This window comes from Phasianus colchicus, chromosome 8 (genome assembly GCF_987193195.1).
Source record: "Phasianus colchicus chromosome 8, bPhaCol1.hap1.1, whole genome shotgun sequence".
In the NCBI taxonomy this organism is placed as follows: Eukaryota; Metazoa; Chordata; class Aves; order Galliformes; family Phasianidae; genus Phasianus; species Phasianus colchicus.
Genome location: NC_143443.1, coordinates 21,535,126 through 21,551,710, shown reverse-complemented (window position 1 = coordinate 21,551,710; position 16,585 = coordinate 21,535,126). Strand labels below are relative to the sequence as shown.

General features: G+C 36.5%; 2 protein-coding genes across 14 annotated transcripts in view; one reads left to right on the top strand and one right to left on the bottom strand.

Annotated features, from left to right (window-relative positions):
* Positions 1-3,618, top strand: part of BLNK (B cell linker) — a 111,319-nt gene extending 107,701 nt beyond the window's left edge. For all 5 annotated transcript variants that reach the window (XM_031597709.2, XM_090145277.1, XM_031597710.2 and 2 more), the window contains 3 exons: positions 527-610; positions 1,540-1,695; positions 2,871-3,618. In XM_031597709.2, coding sequence (XP_031453569.2) covers positions 527-610; positions 1,540-1,695; positions 2,871-2,990 — 360 coding nt within the window. In that variant the 3' untranslated portion in view covers positions 2,991-3,618. The remainder of the gene's footprint in view (positions 1-526; positions 611-1,539; positions 1,696-2,870) is intronic.
* A 4,829-nt stretch (positions 3,619-8,447) lies between these two features.
* The window catches only part of ZNF518A (zinc finger protein 518A), a 60,153-nt gene continuing 52,015 nt past the window's right edge, over positions 8,448-16,585 (bottom strand). For 7 of the 9 annotated variants that reach the window (XM_090145267.1, XM_090145266.1, XM_090145265.1 and 4 more), the window contains 2 exons: positions 15,858-15,970; positions 8,448-13,993 (listed from right to left, as the gene is read on the bottom strand). In XM_090145267.1, the coding sequence (XP_090001393.1) occupies positions 9,257-13,873 (4,617 nt within the window). In that variant the 5' untranslated portion in view covers positions 13,874-13,993; positions 15,858-15,970 and the 3' untranslated portion in view covers positions 8,448-9,256. Of the gene's footprint in view, positions 13,994-14,311; positions 14,824-15,387; positions 15,810-15,857; positions 15,971-16,585 lie in introns of those variants that run through there. The other 2 variants (XM_090145270.1, XM_031597714.2) reach the window with 2 other exon arrangements.

Sequence of the window (16,585 nt, the reverse complement as noted above, 5' to 3'; positions counted from 1 at the left end):
AGCCAGAGAAGGACTTCTTCTACCTTCATGTTATCCAGATTCAGGCAACGCTGACCGTGTTCACAGACAGCCTTACATATATGGGAAGCTTCATTCCCAAAGCTAGATACCTACCTACTCTGGATATTGTATGGGCTAGGCCACAGCCAAGCAACATCTAAATTTTTCAGCGTCAAGCTATTCCACAACAAGTCCTGAATGTCATCTTTAAATTCTACTAGAATATCTTAATGCCTTAAAAATGCCAAACCATGCTCTTCAGTCTAACCTGAAGAATCTTCTCAGGGTTTATTCTGGTGCACATGAGCATTCTATCAGATGTTACCACTGTTTAACACACTAGTTTTCCTCTGGTCAATAAAAATGGTCAGTTCCTGGTAAAGAATGTTCTGAATTCTGTTTCTTGAACAACTCTGCATCTGAGTTCTTCTCAGCCTTTACTACTGAGTCGTAACACTCCCACAGGCCAAACTCATTATTATTGTTATTATTTTGTAGGTGAGACTCACTCTCTCATTCTTTCTAGGATGCTGGTGTTCATAGTAAAGCATGGTATGCTGCAACCTGTGATCGGAAAACAGCAGAAGATGCACTGTATCGATCTAACAAGGTAGGTCACTTTTAAGGAATGTCTGGTTTAGGAATAACTTCAGGTGTTTTAAGAAAAAAATCAAGACAAGCAGAAATATTCTAAGAACTTCAATTGTATGACAAACAGATCAGAATACTCTGCCATGCAAATAGTGTCAACCATAAAATTCTTGTGGTGAAACTTTCGCTTGTTATAGAAGAATAACTGAAGTTGCCTCAGTTTAGTTCAAAGACTGCTGCACTGCAAAGAATGCTGTTACAAATTAAGAGATTTTCCTTGGTTCATGTGCGTGCACTAAAACAGAAAGCAAAGCCCTGTTACTTCTAAATCATCTCTATGACTATCCAATGGATCATGTAAAAAAGGTTAGTATTTGGAAAGACAGATGCTGCAATGTATTTTGATGTGATAACACTCAGCATTTTAGTTATTTGGAGAATGAGTCCTCCTCTCAACTAGTCTGTCCACAAGGAATTAGTAACACGTAAAGGTGCATCCCTAGCATCAGGTACATTTCCACTGTTGAGCTTTCTTCTCCCTCTCTTCATAAAGCAGGATAGAGCACTGGGGTTGTCACCAGCATAAGTTGCTGCCTACTAGTGAGCACTGGGCTGCACTGCCAGTAGCTATAGTGCTGGAGAAACACTTCCACTGTTCCCTTTTCTTCCTACTGCCACTGACAGTAACTTCATTTCCTCATAATGTGTGAAATCCAACAGACTGCTGTCACTGCATGTCTTTCTTCTCCCTTTCTCTGAGCAGGAAGAGAAAGGAGGCAAAGAGCACTCTTAAACCTTTCATGCTATTTCCTGCTGTATGATTTTCCTAATGATTGAAAAGGATTTAATGCTATTACAATTTTTTAAAAAAATTAAAAAAAAAAAAAGAAAAACCTATATAACTTTAAAAAGTTTTTCTTTTTTAAGCTTAATATTTTCTTTCTTTAGGATGGATCTTTTCTAATAAGAAAGAGTTCTGGACAGGATTCAAGGCAACCATACACACTGGTTGTGTTTTATAACAGAAGAGTATACAACATTCCTATACGTTTTATTGAATCAACAAGACAGTATGCATTAGGAAGAGAAAAATGTGGTGAAGAGGTGAGATTTTCTTTTTTTTCCTAACACTGTTCAGTTATCTATCTTTAATAAGCAAGGATTGAAGTATGTTGCAGTATGACTTGACAGGATTCTTCATGCACTGTGACTAAAGTATACCAAACTAGAGAAAACATTGTTTACATCAGCTCCTGCATGGTAAAACTAATTAAAACCACAGATCAAGTTGAAAGCACACTCATAACTACTCTGAAAAGTTATCAGGATCAGAGTTGCATTTACTAGGTAAATCCCCCAACCATTTCTAGTCACCTTCTACCTAAGACTCTAGTTCTAAAGTTTCTTGGAAAACTGTAAAGGACCTCTAACAAAAAGAAAAATAAATGTATTTTTAATTCTGTTTTCAAATAAAGAATATTTAGAGTGCAAAAATCACAGAAAATTATTCTAACAGCAGCATAGAGAATTGGAGCTTAAATACCAATAAATCTGTGTGTCATCACCACACAGAAGGGGGCTTCTCAGGCATGTGAGGGTAAGCTTGCCTCAGCCTAATCATCTGCCTCACAGGCAATGCTTCTTAGCTTACAGAATAACTCAGAAGCCTGGAGTTTATCTGGCCTTTCACAAAGAGTCAAAAATGACCTGAAGGTAAAAAAAGATATTCCTTTTGGTTTTCATCCAAATGGGACTATCAACAGGCCTAGCAGGTTCAGGGTGTTAATTTATAGTGGTTGACATTAAAATGGCATAGCTAAAACAGCACTCATTGACAGCCATCTGCACCACATTACTTCTGGAGAGTCCACTGCTCTTACTGAGGTGACCGAACTGCAAATAAAGCAGATCCCAAACTGCTACGCAGTGTGTAGCTTGACAGATTAAGGTTAGCTCTAAGTGGTGTCTGTTTAATATGCTAGGTAATAAACTCTATGGTTCAGCTTGTGCAGGCAGTAATCTCCAATGAATAGGAGCATGAGGAGATATTACCCCTGGCTCTATCTTACATTGTCCAAATTTAATCTGTCTGCTATTGGAACTGGGACTGAGAGCAGGACTGGTGCTCTTACCAAAAGGCAAACATCTCACTCAGTAACAGTCATAGTTCCACTCTCCTCCATGCTGGGAGAAAAGGAACAAATAATGATTCTGTAGTTACTGTCAGTATTACAACATTAAAGGATACCACTAATTATTTCTTGTTTTTCTCTATCCAGCGCTTTGACAGTGTTGCTGAAATAGTAGAGAATCACCAGCATACCTCCTTGGTACTAATTGACAGCCAGAACAACACGAAAGACTCAACAAAACTGAAATATATTGTAAGAGTTTCTTAACTGAAATGCTGAGATGAAGACTGTTCTTAATCATTTGCTTCAACACCCCAAAACATGTGGATCCGGTGTTTAAACGAAGAACATCCACAATGATGGAAAATATTCTTTAACATCTACTGAGCAGTAAGACATACAGTTCAAGTCCAACTCTGTCTCTTTACCAGAAAAAGCCTACTTAATACAAGAAACAAAGTGGATACATGGTCATCTGTGACTTCCACCTGTGACAACATGGGTAATGAAAGTCAGGTGAACAGCTGCGTACCACAGCCTTGTCCTCTGACTCCTGTTTAAAGGTGTATTTCCCATAGGACATTCTCACTTAAAAAGTGAGAATATCCACCGTGGTCTAACTTGCTCCATTTGTTATGTTTAGCACACATCACTGCTCTCAGTAATTTCTTTGTAAAGTGCACAGCCCCAGAAATAAGAGCAGCTGAACTTAATGTACTGCTGTGTACAAGCTGGAAATAGGACTGTACTTCACATGAATAAAGCTTCACAGCAATAAAGCTGTCAATGTTTTAGATTAATGGACATGTTGTCCTTCCCTTCAGCTTTACTCTCTCATTAATATTGTTGTTTGTTTTTTCAAATGTGCAAATAAAGTTAAATATTGTAAAGTCAACTGTGTACAGAGGCAGTGCTAAATGAATTTTGTTAGCATCCTTCTAGTGAGAAAGCATCAACTCACTGTCATGGATGTCTCTTATATAAATTTTTTTGAGCTCCTTCACAAGCCTCCTGTTGTTACAACAACTGTTTTTACAGCTTTAACACAGATATCTGACTTAATAGCTCTCAATCTTTTGTCTTTAAATAAGCTATTGTTGGAGGCCCAAACACATTGCCAAACTAAATACCAACTCAATTCTTGCAGAATTTAGAGACCACAACAACAAAAAAAGCCTGATCTATCATAGTGTTTTATTTTCTGCGTTATTGACAGCCGTGTCATTTTCACAAAAGATCAAGTAGTTAAAGTGAAATTTATCAATACATAATTGCTCCAATAAAAAAATTCCTAGCAGTAGTGGTTAATTAGTTCCAAAGTTGCTTGATTTCTTTGGACTTGAAAGCTGATCTATCTAAAGATATTTTCCAAAATTGATACACTATACATAATTGATACACTATACATATTTCTTTTTTTTTTTTTTCCAAATAAGGAGTGTTCTCTAAGATCACCCACAAGGTGTTTGAGGCAAACTTCAGCCTGGACTTGCAAGGTCTCAAAAAGTCACCTACAGAGAGGGTATTATGCAGCTGGTTCTCTGAAGCTTTGAGCAATACCTTCATGTAATGCACCAATCTTCTAGAAATAACTGCTTCCTAATATGATGATGTTCAGCACCTGGCTGTTTATGTTCCTTTGCAACACAGATAATACTTATTCCATCTGTGATGCAAATGAGAGCCCAGCAGGTAAGAAACTTCTCACAAATCTGCTATAGGACACTTACTTTACAGTGTTACATACATATTGTGTATATTGCTCAGGTGACAGTAATTAAACCAGTATAACTAGTATAATATTTAAAACACTTAAGACTGTAAAGTCTAGACCTCAGAATTAACAGAAGACAAACATATTGATCTCTGCAAGCTTAATTTACTCCTTGTAGGTGTTTACTCTCAGAACATTTAAGGACAGTGGAAAATACTCTGAAAAAGCACCCTTTCAGTATTCAGCTTTGTGTTCCGGGAGGGTCCTTGCCTTATTCATTTACTGCACATTATTTACACTGTTCTTAACACAGAAGTTTGTTTCTTGTTCCATCTATATAACACTCCTCACAAAAGTGCTTAGGTTCTTCCTACGCTTCTTTTTGATTAAAAGGTGTAACATCACCACCATTCTAGAAAGGAGGAAAAAAAGGATATAAAAAAAGTGAAACGATAGGTTTCCTTTTGAGAGAGTAAATCCCAGATTTTTCAGGGTAACTGGTAATACTGAGTTCCTCCTATACTCAAAGCAGTGCTCCTACTGCCAGTGAGCTCCAAGCTACTTCATAATTTTGTGGATAATCTAAAAATAGTAAATATGCTATGGATAAACATTCAACTCTACATTCATCTCCAAACCCTTATTTATTCCTAGCCATTTTCTACACTATAATGGGGGTAACTTACACTTTCAGCAGCAAGATGAGGCAGGGAGTAAGTAGGCAACATCTTCCACAAAGTAACCGATGATGAAGTTCGCTATGTTTAAAATTCTAGTGATACAGATTCAGCAGTCACTACTGAATCTTGAAAGTGGCAGCTCAAGTGGAATCTTGCCCCAAAAAACTTCCCCTACAGCTGGTGAAGTACCCACAGCTGCCAATAGTTAGTGCTGGCAGGTGTTTCATCAGGTAGCAGGTGTTAGCCTGACTTCTGACAGACACAGCAACTTACTTCTCTCCATCTTTGATATTACTACATAATTTTTCTTCCAAAAAAATTGACGTTATCTGATTAGCAAAGAAAACAAAGGAAGAGTTAGAAGTGTTGTATGCCTACCTGATACAGAAGGGAGAGTGTAATGAGTACTGCAAATTATTCCTATCAGTGTTGTTCCACGAAAGGAGCACTTGCATCCTCCAAAGTCCAAATGTTCAAACATGCAACTTACAAAACTGTATTCTTCCTTCAATTTAAAACACCAGCAGCAGGCACAGATTCTTAGGAAGTGTTGTTAAAATAAAAAAAATAAAACATCTCACATGACAACAGCCCCAGAACAATACCAAACTCAAGTTTTTTGTTAAAACATTGAAATTTCTGAAGGAGAGTAGCCATGATCTGCTAATGAGCACACATCTTGCAAAGAATACACAAGGGACTAGACTTTAGGCCAAGTATATATTTACAAAGCATTTCCTCAGAGGGAAAAACACTGACCTTGCACTTGGATTCATTTATATGTTTCTAAATTCTGTACCCAAGTTAAGGCTTTCTTATTTTGATACATGTTGCAATCAAAACTTTTTAAGATAGCCTGTAAAGTCAAGCAGCAAAAAGCAGCACTCTTCAAATCAGGTTACCTGCAAACTTAATTTGTCACAACAGACATACACATTATGAGCATTAAATATGTAATCATTTACTATTTTACCACATGGATTTATGTATTTTATTTGGTTCCTGCATGGTACTTCAGGATAAATCACAGTTGTATAAGGAAGTAATGTTGCTTGTAGGACATTTGTAGGATACCTTTCCCATTTAATGAAGATAATGTGGAAACAAACACCGTAGGAATCAGCCAGCTGAAAGGCAGCTTTGTATTATTAAGGCAGTTAAACATGTTTTTGGAGAACCAACTGCTGCATAATCCAGTGCAATACTCAGATTGTTTAAGCCAACTTTCTGCTGATGATCTTTGTGATCATAATTTCATGGAAGCCTAACTTGAGATTCCTTGAAATCAGGCCTGCAGAAGTACCAAACTTTTAGGACCTCAAATGAAGAATTATAGAAAAAATCATAAGAGAGAAAGACCTCTGTATTCAGAATACTTGAGCAACATGCATTAAATAACACAAAGACTTAACTAAGAGTGGGGAAACGAAATATTAATCACAATTCTCTGCAACGAATGAGGTGGATGGCCATGGATAAAGTGACACATGACAATGAATTAAGACTGTAAAAAGCAACCTTATTTCAGCATTTTTAACAGTATTCTTTTTCATGATATTGTTTAAGGTTCTGCAGAAAAACAAAATCCAATCACTCTCATGATTAATCAGTATAAACAACTCTCTAATTCTAGAGCAGAATTTCTATCTCAGTGTTATGCAACTATTAACAAAAATTGCTTACCCTTGGTGAAATTGCAGCGAACACATTTTAGAAACAAACTTCACAGATATTTCTTCCAGAAAGGGAATGGCAAAGCTCAGAATTCAGGGCTTCAATGTGAAGACTCTCCTACAGGAGAACAAGCTGAAGCAGCCAATAGGTCCTTCCTAGCTTCTTTTTTTGTGTTTTCCTACCGTTGTTTTTCTAAAACACTTCCACAACAGTAAAATAGATTTCTACAAGCTCCTTGCCAAATTCACATCAGAACTCAAGCCCCCCACTGTAGAACAAAACAAGCCCATTTTGATACAGGAAACACTAACGCACCCAACCTGTGCTGTCCCATGTACTTCAACTGACTCCCATATAAACCTCACTAGCTACAAAGCTAGAGAGGATCTTCCTGCCAGCACGCAGCAAAAATATGTATCTACTGAAGTAATTCTTTCAAAAAATCTAACTCTGCTGCCAGTGACATCCCTAAGAGACTTGTCATTGCTTCAGTGGTAGCACAATCAGTCTTGACTTCTACCATAAGGAACAGCCACTGAAAACTGCAGTTGCACTTGCATACAATCTAAAGTTTCCATGATCCAGCCCTCTCCAAGACATACACTCAATTTTGACAGTTTTTCCATCAATACTTTGGGAAGCTGACTTACACATACAACATGTAAGCTTGCAGTCCTTGGGCAGAATTTTGTGACTATGCTATCACTGCTGTTCAGCACAGCAGTCAGCTACACAGCCAGAACCACCGCTGTCAATTCCATTTGTCTGCTGACAGCCATAAAGCTGGCTTTAATTAAACAGTGTCTGTATTCTTCAAAAAGGGAAAATCTGGACCACACTGTATAAATAAAAGTACCTTCCGTAGCATATTTAGTTCAACGTCCATGTTTAGTTCATCACTCTAAGCAACCTCAAAATCATCCATCTGACCTTGCAGATGTTATCTGTAAGAGTTATTCTAGCTTTTCCTTGGTCATGTCCTAAGGGCTTCATGACGAAGGACACCATCACATATAAGGGAAGACAGGAATTGTAAACTGCTCCATCTCTGAACTAAACTGCTTGAAAAAGCTAACACAAACACCAGGTGTCATATGCTAAGGGCATTCCCACGTAAGTCTGAATTTCACCTCTGTAAACATAGTAAACATCAGGAGTAATAAGAACCCTCATTTTTATACTCTCCATCACCATGGACCAGAAGCATATTCTCCTTCCTTTATCTCTAAAACAATAAAGATGAAGCAATCGGGTTCCTGGGAACACTTTTGCTCTACTGACCATTAAAATAAGGACAGAATAACTGAAGCCTTGGTTTTGCCAAATCTCTAGCACACAAAAGGCAGCTCACCTGAACAAGCAACTGTAGAGAAATACCACATAATCATTATGGGGACAAATTATATATAAAATTACAATGGCTACAGGCCTGAAATGGTGCTTTGCACTACTGGCCTAGGGTCTGTGACAGAAACAGAATAAAATAAAAGTATTTTCTATAAATGTTCACAGTCATATTTGTAAACACAAATTATAGCAAATTTAATAGTGACAGAGTCAATACAGGTTAGGAATGTTCACCATTCTGAAACACCATATACATTAAGAATATATATATATATATAATGTATATTTTCAACTGATTTCATTCTCAGGCTCACTGTATTAACACAACTGTAACATTTTATTAATTTATATGAAAAATACTTCACTAAGAAAGTAGACAAACTGCAGAGAAATAATACAAGTGTCATGTGCATAGCAATATAGCTTAAAGCATTCACATATGGCTTCATTTAAATGAAATTACTGGGGAAATGGCCCTGTTTGGACCTATGATTACACAGTTGACATAATGTTAACTGCTTCACATCTTCTAGGCACTTGCTAAAAATAGTGTTCAATCCCTGAAAAACAAAATCGGGAGTTAACAAGGGAAAATAACAACAAGAAATCCCCGGATAACAGTTGTGTGTAGGTGAATTTTTTTTTTCAAATGGTTTCTAGTAGTGCATGCACAGAACTGGGAAAAAAAAAAAAAAAAAAAAAAAAAAAAAAAAAAAAAAGGTGGTGGGATCTGTGCAAGAATTATACCAAATAGCTGAAAAGTATAAAATTATTTACAAGTTTAGATCTTTTAAAATATGTACAGAACAAAAGCCCTGAAAATTCATTCCATAGAATAAAAATATAGGACAGGATAGTAGTAACAAAAAATAATATATATTTGTATGGAATTGTATTTGCAGTTAGTTACAAGTTATCTAAACCACAACGTTCCTCAATTTTTCTAAAAGCTTGATGGCAACAAAGAATCTGCTTTTCCTTTTAAAACATAAGCACTTTGCATTACTTTTTAAACTTGTTACAATACTGAGATACAAAACAATCTGTGTATCATAATTCAATTTGAATCTCTTTCTAAAAAGGCCTAATGAGTGATATTTTATTTGTATGGGTCATCATTACACTAACAAATTCCAGTCTCGAGTAGCCTCCATCAGATGCCTCTGTCCATGTCCTACCCAATTATCCTGATTGTCAAATATTCTACCACAAAACCAGCAGCTAAACTTAGCTTTCAAGGTATTATCAGAGGTAGTTTTCACAATCTGATAATTGTTTTTGCTAGTCTTTTTCAGTGTCAATTTTAACACAAACCTTTCTTTTACAGGGCTAATAGGTTTTATTGTCCTGTTCCTCTTTTGAAAAAGATTATCAGTAGTTATGTCCAAATGATTGCAGAAAGCTGGCTCCAGAGCTTCAATAGTTCTTTTTGACAATGAAACCTTAAGAACATGTCCCTTAAATTTAGCAATGGTTTTCATTACATTTACAACTTCTGGAACATCTGCATCAGGATGGTTAAGCACAACAACTGGCTGATTTCTCCGAGGGCATTTTACAAGCTGTTTAGAATTAAAAGGAAGTAGTTTCAAAGTCCTCACAGTATCTTTTGATGCCCTTTGTCTGTAATGGCCACCTGATTCACTGACAACTTCACCTCGACTCTTTTCCTTACACTTTCTGTGCAACATTACTTTTTTTCTCGGAGGTTCTTTGCAGTTATCCTTATTTTTCCGTTTGAAATTCTTGTTTCTTTGCAAAACTACAGTTTCTGAATTCTTAGGCCCACTTTGCTTTAAATGAGGTTTTACTTTAGCAATTCTGTTTTGGGTGCTCCATGAGGACTTCTGACTACAAAAGTTATTCCTGTTAGCAGTTATTATTTGTGTACTCTCAACAAAACCTTTTTGCAACCATGACCCTGCAGTTCTGGTAGAATACACAGGTTCTACAGAAGGAATACAACATGCTGGATTAGAACTTGCCAAAGAGGCATTTGCTGGCATTAACCTACCCGGTAAGATTAAGGCATCATTAGAAGTAAGATCAGTCTGTTTCTGTGCTAGTGCAGGAGTAAGGGACTGTAAACTGCCCAACTGTACTGGGGGCACTGAGTTGTTTACTGACTGGTTTGTTTCAGCCAGCATATCTGGAGTCTTAATTTTCAGCAAAAGCTTTTGTTGCATGACTCCAGTTTTCTTTGGTTGACAATTTTGATAATGAGCATTATCCTGAAAAACACTACGTTTATGTACCACAGGCTTGTTTGGTGTCATGTATTTCAGAAAAACTGCCTGCTGTCCATCAGGCAAAAATGCATAAACATGCTGTTTCTGTTTCATTTCCTGTTGTTCTGTTGACTCTTCTGAACCAAAGACAACATCCTGATGCTCTGATAATGCCTTCGCAGGAGAAATTCTTTTTACAGATGACTCCGATAAGTTTGTAATTACAAGTGGTCCTTTGGATGACATGCTATTTAATGAGTCATTTGCTGCACTATATGTTCTCCTATTACAGCAACTTCCTACACTTCTGAAACTGTCATGCTTCCCATCCGCTTTTGAAGCTGGTATGGTTATTTTACCATATTCTCTGGATGCAACTCTGCCTAAAACCTGAGGACTATCACTAGGGACATTTGCAACTGCTCCAATTGACCCACTAAAAGTCAGAATCATTCCAGGTCCTTTATTTAAAGCCAAAGACATAGGTTTCGTTGCATGACCATCTGATGAACTGGTTGACAAAATAGATTTTCCTGAAACAACCTGTAGTCCAGGCTGGTTAGCAAGGTGCAAAGGAACAAAAAATCTTGATGGAGGTGGCTGAACTAAGAGAGTTTTCTTCTGTTCCCGACAGATTGGTGAAAAGCTGGTAGGATTTGAGGTTGTAGACTGTATTTTGTCTTTTACCAGTCGCTGTGTTACCAATGCATCTGTATCATCTTTAAGCAACACATCATCTGCAGTTCTGCATAACATATCCATTCCCTGGGAATCAAGGTATGCTCTGGGTGTCTTTCTCTCTTCTCCACAATGCATACCTCCATGTGTGCTACATCTTGTATTCAATTCTCTTTTACATAAATGAAAGTCAGTGTTAGTAGAAGGCCTCTGAAAACTACATGTGGTTGCTGAGTTTTTTAAATGTGTAAAGGCTCTATTCCCTTTCTCTTGACTGGAAAGCAGCTTGTCAGAATGAAGCTCTACACAGTTATTCAACTTGCTGTGGGATTCTTGCTGAGGAGTTGCTTTCACTTTTAACACATCTTGCAGTAATTGGTTTATTTCAGGTGATAAATAATTAGCTGCCTGTTCACTCTGCAGTGAGAAAACAGACGTGATTTTAGGCATTAGAACTGAATTAACACAATCAGATCCATTTTCTGGGAATTCCTCAGCTTTGCTTGTAAAGTCTTGATGCAAATTAGTATCCAAATACTGTTGACCATTATGTTGGTCTTCCACAAAATATTCCCTGTCAATAACACATTTAGATTGTCTGCTAGAAGACATACCATTATTCTTAGTGTTTATGTGGTCATAAGTTTTAATATTTGATTGGGCTGATACAGTGTTCTCCGGTTTTAAGTCTTTGACTGACTCTGAATACGAACATGCAGATTCATCACTGTTCTGAAAATTAACTGCTTGGCTGGATATAAATTCTTTAGATTTGTCATCTGTTGACACCCAAACGCTACACTGATTATCCAAAGTGTCCAGTTTAGAATAATTATGAAAAGACAGCAATCCTTCATTAGAAGAATCAACTGAAGGTGAATAATACAGATTATTAGTTCTATGATTATTGTTCAGGCCACCATTTTGTATTTTCAGTTCAGGAAAGAAGGGTATTTTCCAAGGGTCATAGCATAGTGTATTCGTAACAGGAGGTGATAATACCTGAGGATGACTTGAAGGACCACAATTTCTCCATGAGATATGACTTTGAGTTCCAATTTTTGTCACCTCATCACATGGAGATACACGAGAGTCCAACTTCATTGGCAAATTGTATGAATTTTTTCCTACAGCTACATGAGAAGGTGCTACAGTTTGAGAAACACTCCTACCATACAATAAAGAGTTATTTTGTTTTTCCACTTTTGCTTTTCCTGAATGAGGAGCAGAAGAAAACACAGAAGTTAATGGGTGAATGGAATTGTTCTTAAAGGTTGGCTGATCAGTGGCATGGGGTATAGCACCTGAAGACAAACTACAAGGATCAGCAGTCTGTGGCAAAGGAGGTGTAGAGCCACCTTTAATAGGATCAACTTTCTGACCCAACAAATGCAAGTTTTGCTTATTTGTGGGTAATAATTTTATAACAATATGTTGTTTCCCATCTACAATTTTAAATCCCATAAACTTAGCACTGTAATTTGCTGGAACAGATATTTTATTGTTTTTGATCATCAATACTGCAGGCCCATGAACAGTATTTCTCAATGATCCAAGGCTGAAACGTGTTCCATCATCTGCTTTATTATACTGTGCAGTAGTAGCAGCATTCATTCCACCTGTGAAATTCTTTTCAGTATATGTAATTTGATCCTTTTCCTCATTTGCTTCCACAACTTTCATATACTGGTTCAAATCATCCAACTTTGGTTGAATTTTGTTCACAATTCTTAGCACTTGTGAATTTTTTTCTCCAGTTTTGTCACTTCCACCAATTATTTTTTTTCGCCTCCAGAGAGGCTTTTTCGATGTTCCCGTTTTATACCTTCTTAACACAAGCTTTAGTGCCGCTGGAGTCTTCAGTATTCTTTTTTCACATTTATCCCTTTCCAGTTTTTCTTTTGCACATAAGTGGTCTCTATGCATAGCTATAAGGTGTCTTAAAATATAATCTTTCCGTGGTGTGCTGTAATTGCAAAACTGACACCTAAAAAGAATCAGACTGCTATGGACAAGATGATGTCTCCGGAATTCCTCTTCTGTATAGCTTATGTGATGACATTTTCCACATTCATACGTAATCCCATTATGTCTGTGAATGTGCTGAACAAATGTGCCCACATCTTGAGTGGAAAACCCACACTTTTCACATTGGAAGTGACCATTTACACAGTGCTTTGATGTAAAATGTTTTGTCAAATCCAACAAAGTGTACATCTGCTCATCAAGACAGAGCTCACACTTTACTAAAGTGCTGCGATGGGTGCGTCTATGCTGATTAAAAGCCTGAAAGTCATTAGCTGAGAAGTTACACATTTCACAAGGATACACAGGCAATTCTCCAGAGTGTAACAGCTGAAAATGTTTTTGTAGATCATTTGGGCTGTATCTAACGTTGTCCTCACACTTTGTACAAGTGAAATGCAGTATCTTTGCCGTAGTTTTCAGCCCTTTTCCAAATTGCACTTCTGTTTTATTCTGTACATGGCTTCCCCCTGAACAGTCGGGACTGCTTACGTTTACTTTCTCCGGAGTTAAGGACTTCCTTGCAGTTTGCTGTTTACACTGAAATAGTTTTCTGAATTTATCAATTTCATGTTTCATTAATACTTCATTTGGAATGTTCACCTTGGGTAAATCAATTTTTACGTTTTTTAGTTCACAGGAGAAACTGACATCCAAAACTGCTGGTCGAGTAGTCATATTTAAAGGGTCATTCACTAGTGCATTTTCCAAACTAGTATCCATATAAAGATTATTTGCAGCATCATGTTTTAACAAATTAATTTGCTTTTTATCATGAGAAAACTGGTCCTGTTCAGATGGCATGATTTCATATGTATTCTTCTTCTTCAAGTGAATTCTTGAGATTAGGCTTATTTCCTGTAGTAAACAAGTTTATTGTGCTGAGTTATCTTCAGTGTTCTACAACTTTCCCATTTTATTCTCCTGAAATTAGAAAACAAACACAGTGAATGTGACTTTTAAAACCAATGTACTAATGGAGATATGACCTCTACCAACATACACACAAATAAATAAATAAATCACAGTCATCCACAATTAATATTTCACATATCTACTTATAGCATCACAAAGTCTGAAGCAATCAATGGATAAAGTCAGTTTTTGTTTCTCACTATCTGTTTGCGGATATTAATTAATCATTCTGGAACAGGAGTATAACTGACAACAGTACCTCCCCATGGATTAAGAGGCTCAAACCAGTATGGTAAGCATCATTCTCTCTTTAGAGGCTATACTCACAGTTAATAACTGCACAAGTTTCTATTCAAACAACACTCCCACACAGCAACATAAAATGAGAAGAAACAGACTAGCACCAAAAAAATCAGCTGGACTTTGTAAAGGAACAAGAACTGATACAGTATTTTTTTACTTAATAGTTTTCCATAATAAAGAACTAATAGTGACACTTTTCTTTACTAGCAAAAGTTAGTAAAGTGTTGGCTGAAATCTGATCAGCAGCCTTCTCTCTGCTATTCCCTTGCCCATGCTTAAGCAACACAGACTTGGAACTCATTAGGTCACCCTGTTTATTCACATTCAAACTCCAAGATGATCACATCATCTCCCTCATTGTGATGGAGTGCAAGAGCTGCCTCTAGAATTCCAGGCCATTATAAGCATCACCACTGAGGTCTTCCAAATATTTTCCCATATCCCTGTGAGAAGGATGTATCTAATATTCACCCAACTGAAACAAGTGGAGACTGAAAAATTTTCCAGGTCATGCTCACATATCACGGCAGCAATAAAAGTAAAACATGTGTTTGGCTTTTTTTTTTTTTTTTTAGCATATGCTTTATTACATGCCTTCAAAAAATATATTGGCATTTCCAAATAATTCTTGAAAATGATAGCCAAAACATATCTACATTTTATGCAGAGTTCAGTATTAGTTAAAATTCAACTGTGTTCTTCAGTTACAAGACATTCAAGATTCTAACTACATTTTACATTTAAAAAACAAAAAACTGCAATCCACAGACATACACATACTTGCCATGAATATCTGGAAATTAAAATTAAACACTTGAGATACAGGATATATATATTTATATATGTATTATATATATAATACATACTTATATGTGTGTATACATATATATAAATAAGTGACACTTCCAGTCTTCCACACAGGAGACTAAAACGTGGGATATGCTTGAACCATAACAACAGAACAACTCATCCACATCATACTCAATTTTCATAGAAAAAAGTACTATATAATAATGCCTTCCTCTTGCCAGCAGTAAATCCATTATGCAAACAGAAGCAAGTTAAACTCCCACATAAACAATAAGTGGCCAAAACACAACCTGGACTTCTTGGCTGAAGAACTTCTCAAATAAAGAGATGCAACACGTGAAGATTACAGGCTGCATCATACAACGTATCATCCAGATGGTAGCTATCTATCATTCTGTTCTACTGTCAAATACTGAAATATGAAATATTTATACAATTAACTCTATTAAAAAAAACACAAGTGAATGCAGTAGCTGCAGGAATACACACCAGGCTTTTAACACGGAGCCGATGAGGTCTCTCCCAAGTGGGTAAAACATTTATGTTCAGCAAAGAGGTTCAAGAGAACACATTCAAACCTAACTCAAAATCATCTTTAGCTAACCAACCACACAAAAATCAAACAAAGGATGCAGTTACTGACAAACACCTGCAATACAGCAAATAAATTAATTCACCAGGGACATCTAATTAGCAAATATCCATCAGTCATTCACAGGGATCTTTAAATTTACATTATGAAAGTAGAAGTCAAACTTACTCGTTTAGAAAAATGACTTCAATTCTTCAACAGCCTTTTAGACATTTTCCCACACAAATAGCAGAGGTGAGACTCAGAGAAGGCCACAGTCAGGAGGAATACTGAAAAGAGGTCTGGAAACAAAAGGACAGATATTTTAGAGGATGTAAACATAACCATGGCTGACAGAATACGCTGAAAAGCACAAATCCTTCCCAATGGCACAGTGAGTGCATTTTTTAAAACACTGAAGAAAGCTGTAAATATGTATAGTACATTCTCTCCCAGAGGACACCATCAAATACAGAACAAATTCTAAAGCTGTAGCTAGAAATTTGTGGCTAGCAAACTTCTAATCAAGTGTATTATAACATTAACTTTAAAAATACTTCTCAAATGTTCCTAACTATTCTAAGTATAAATGTACAGTCACCTAAAAAAGGCAGTAAGCAGCAATTGTTATTTCATCACTTCAAACTCAGAAAAAAATCAACTTTTTGTTAAGTCAAAAGCATTGTAAAAAACGTAGAGTGTTCCTACAGAACTTATTACAATTCTCTAGATAGTTTTGCAAATGACATAAAGAAAAAATAAACATTACCTGTATAATATATGGAACACATAGATAATAAAGTATATATAATAAATTCGTATATAAGCATTAACCAAAAGTAACTGATATGGAAAGAAACCACTAGGCAGGAGCTCAAGTAACCACGTGAGACCCGAGCCTCTAATTTCTTCCCCCA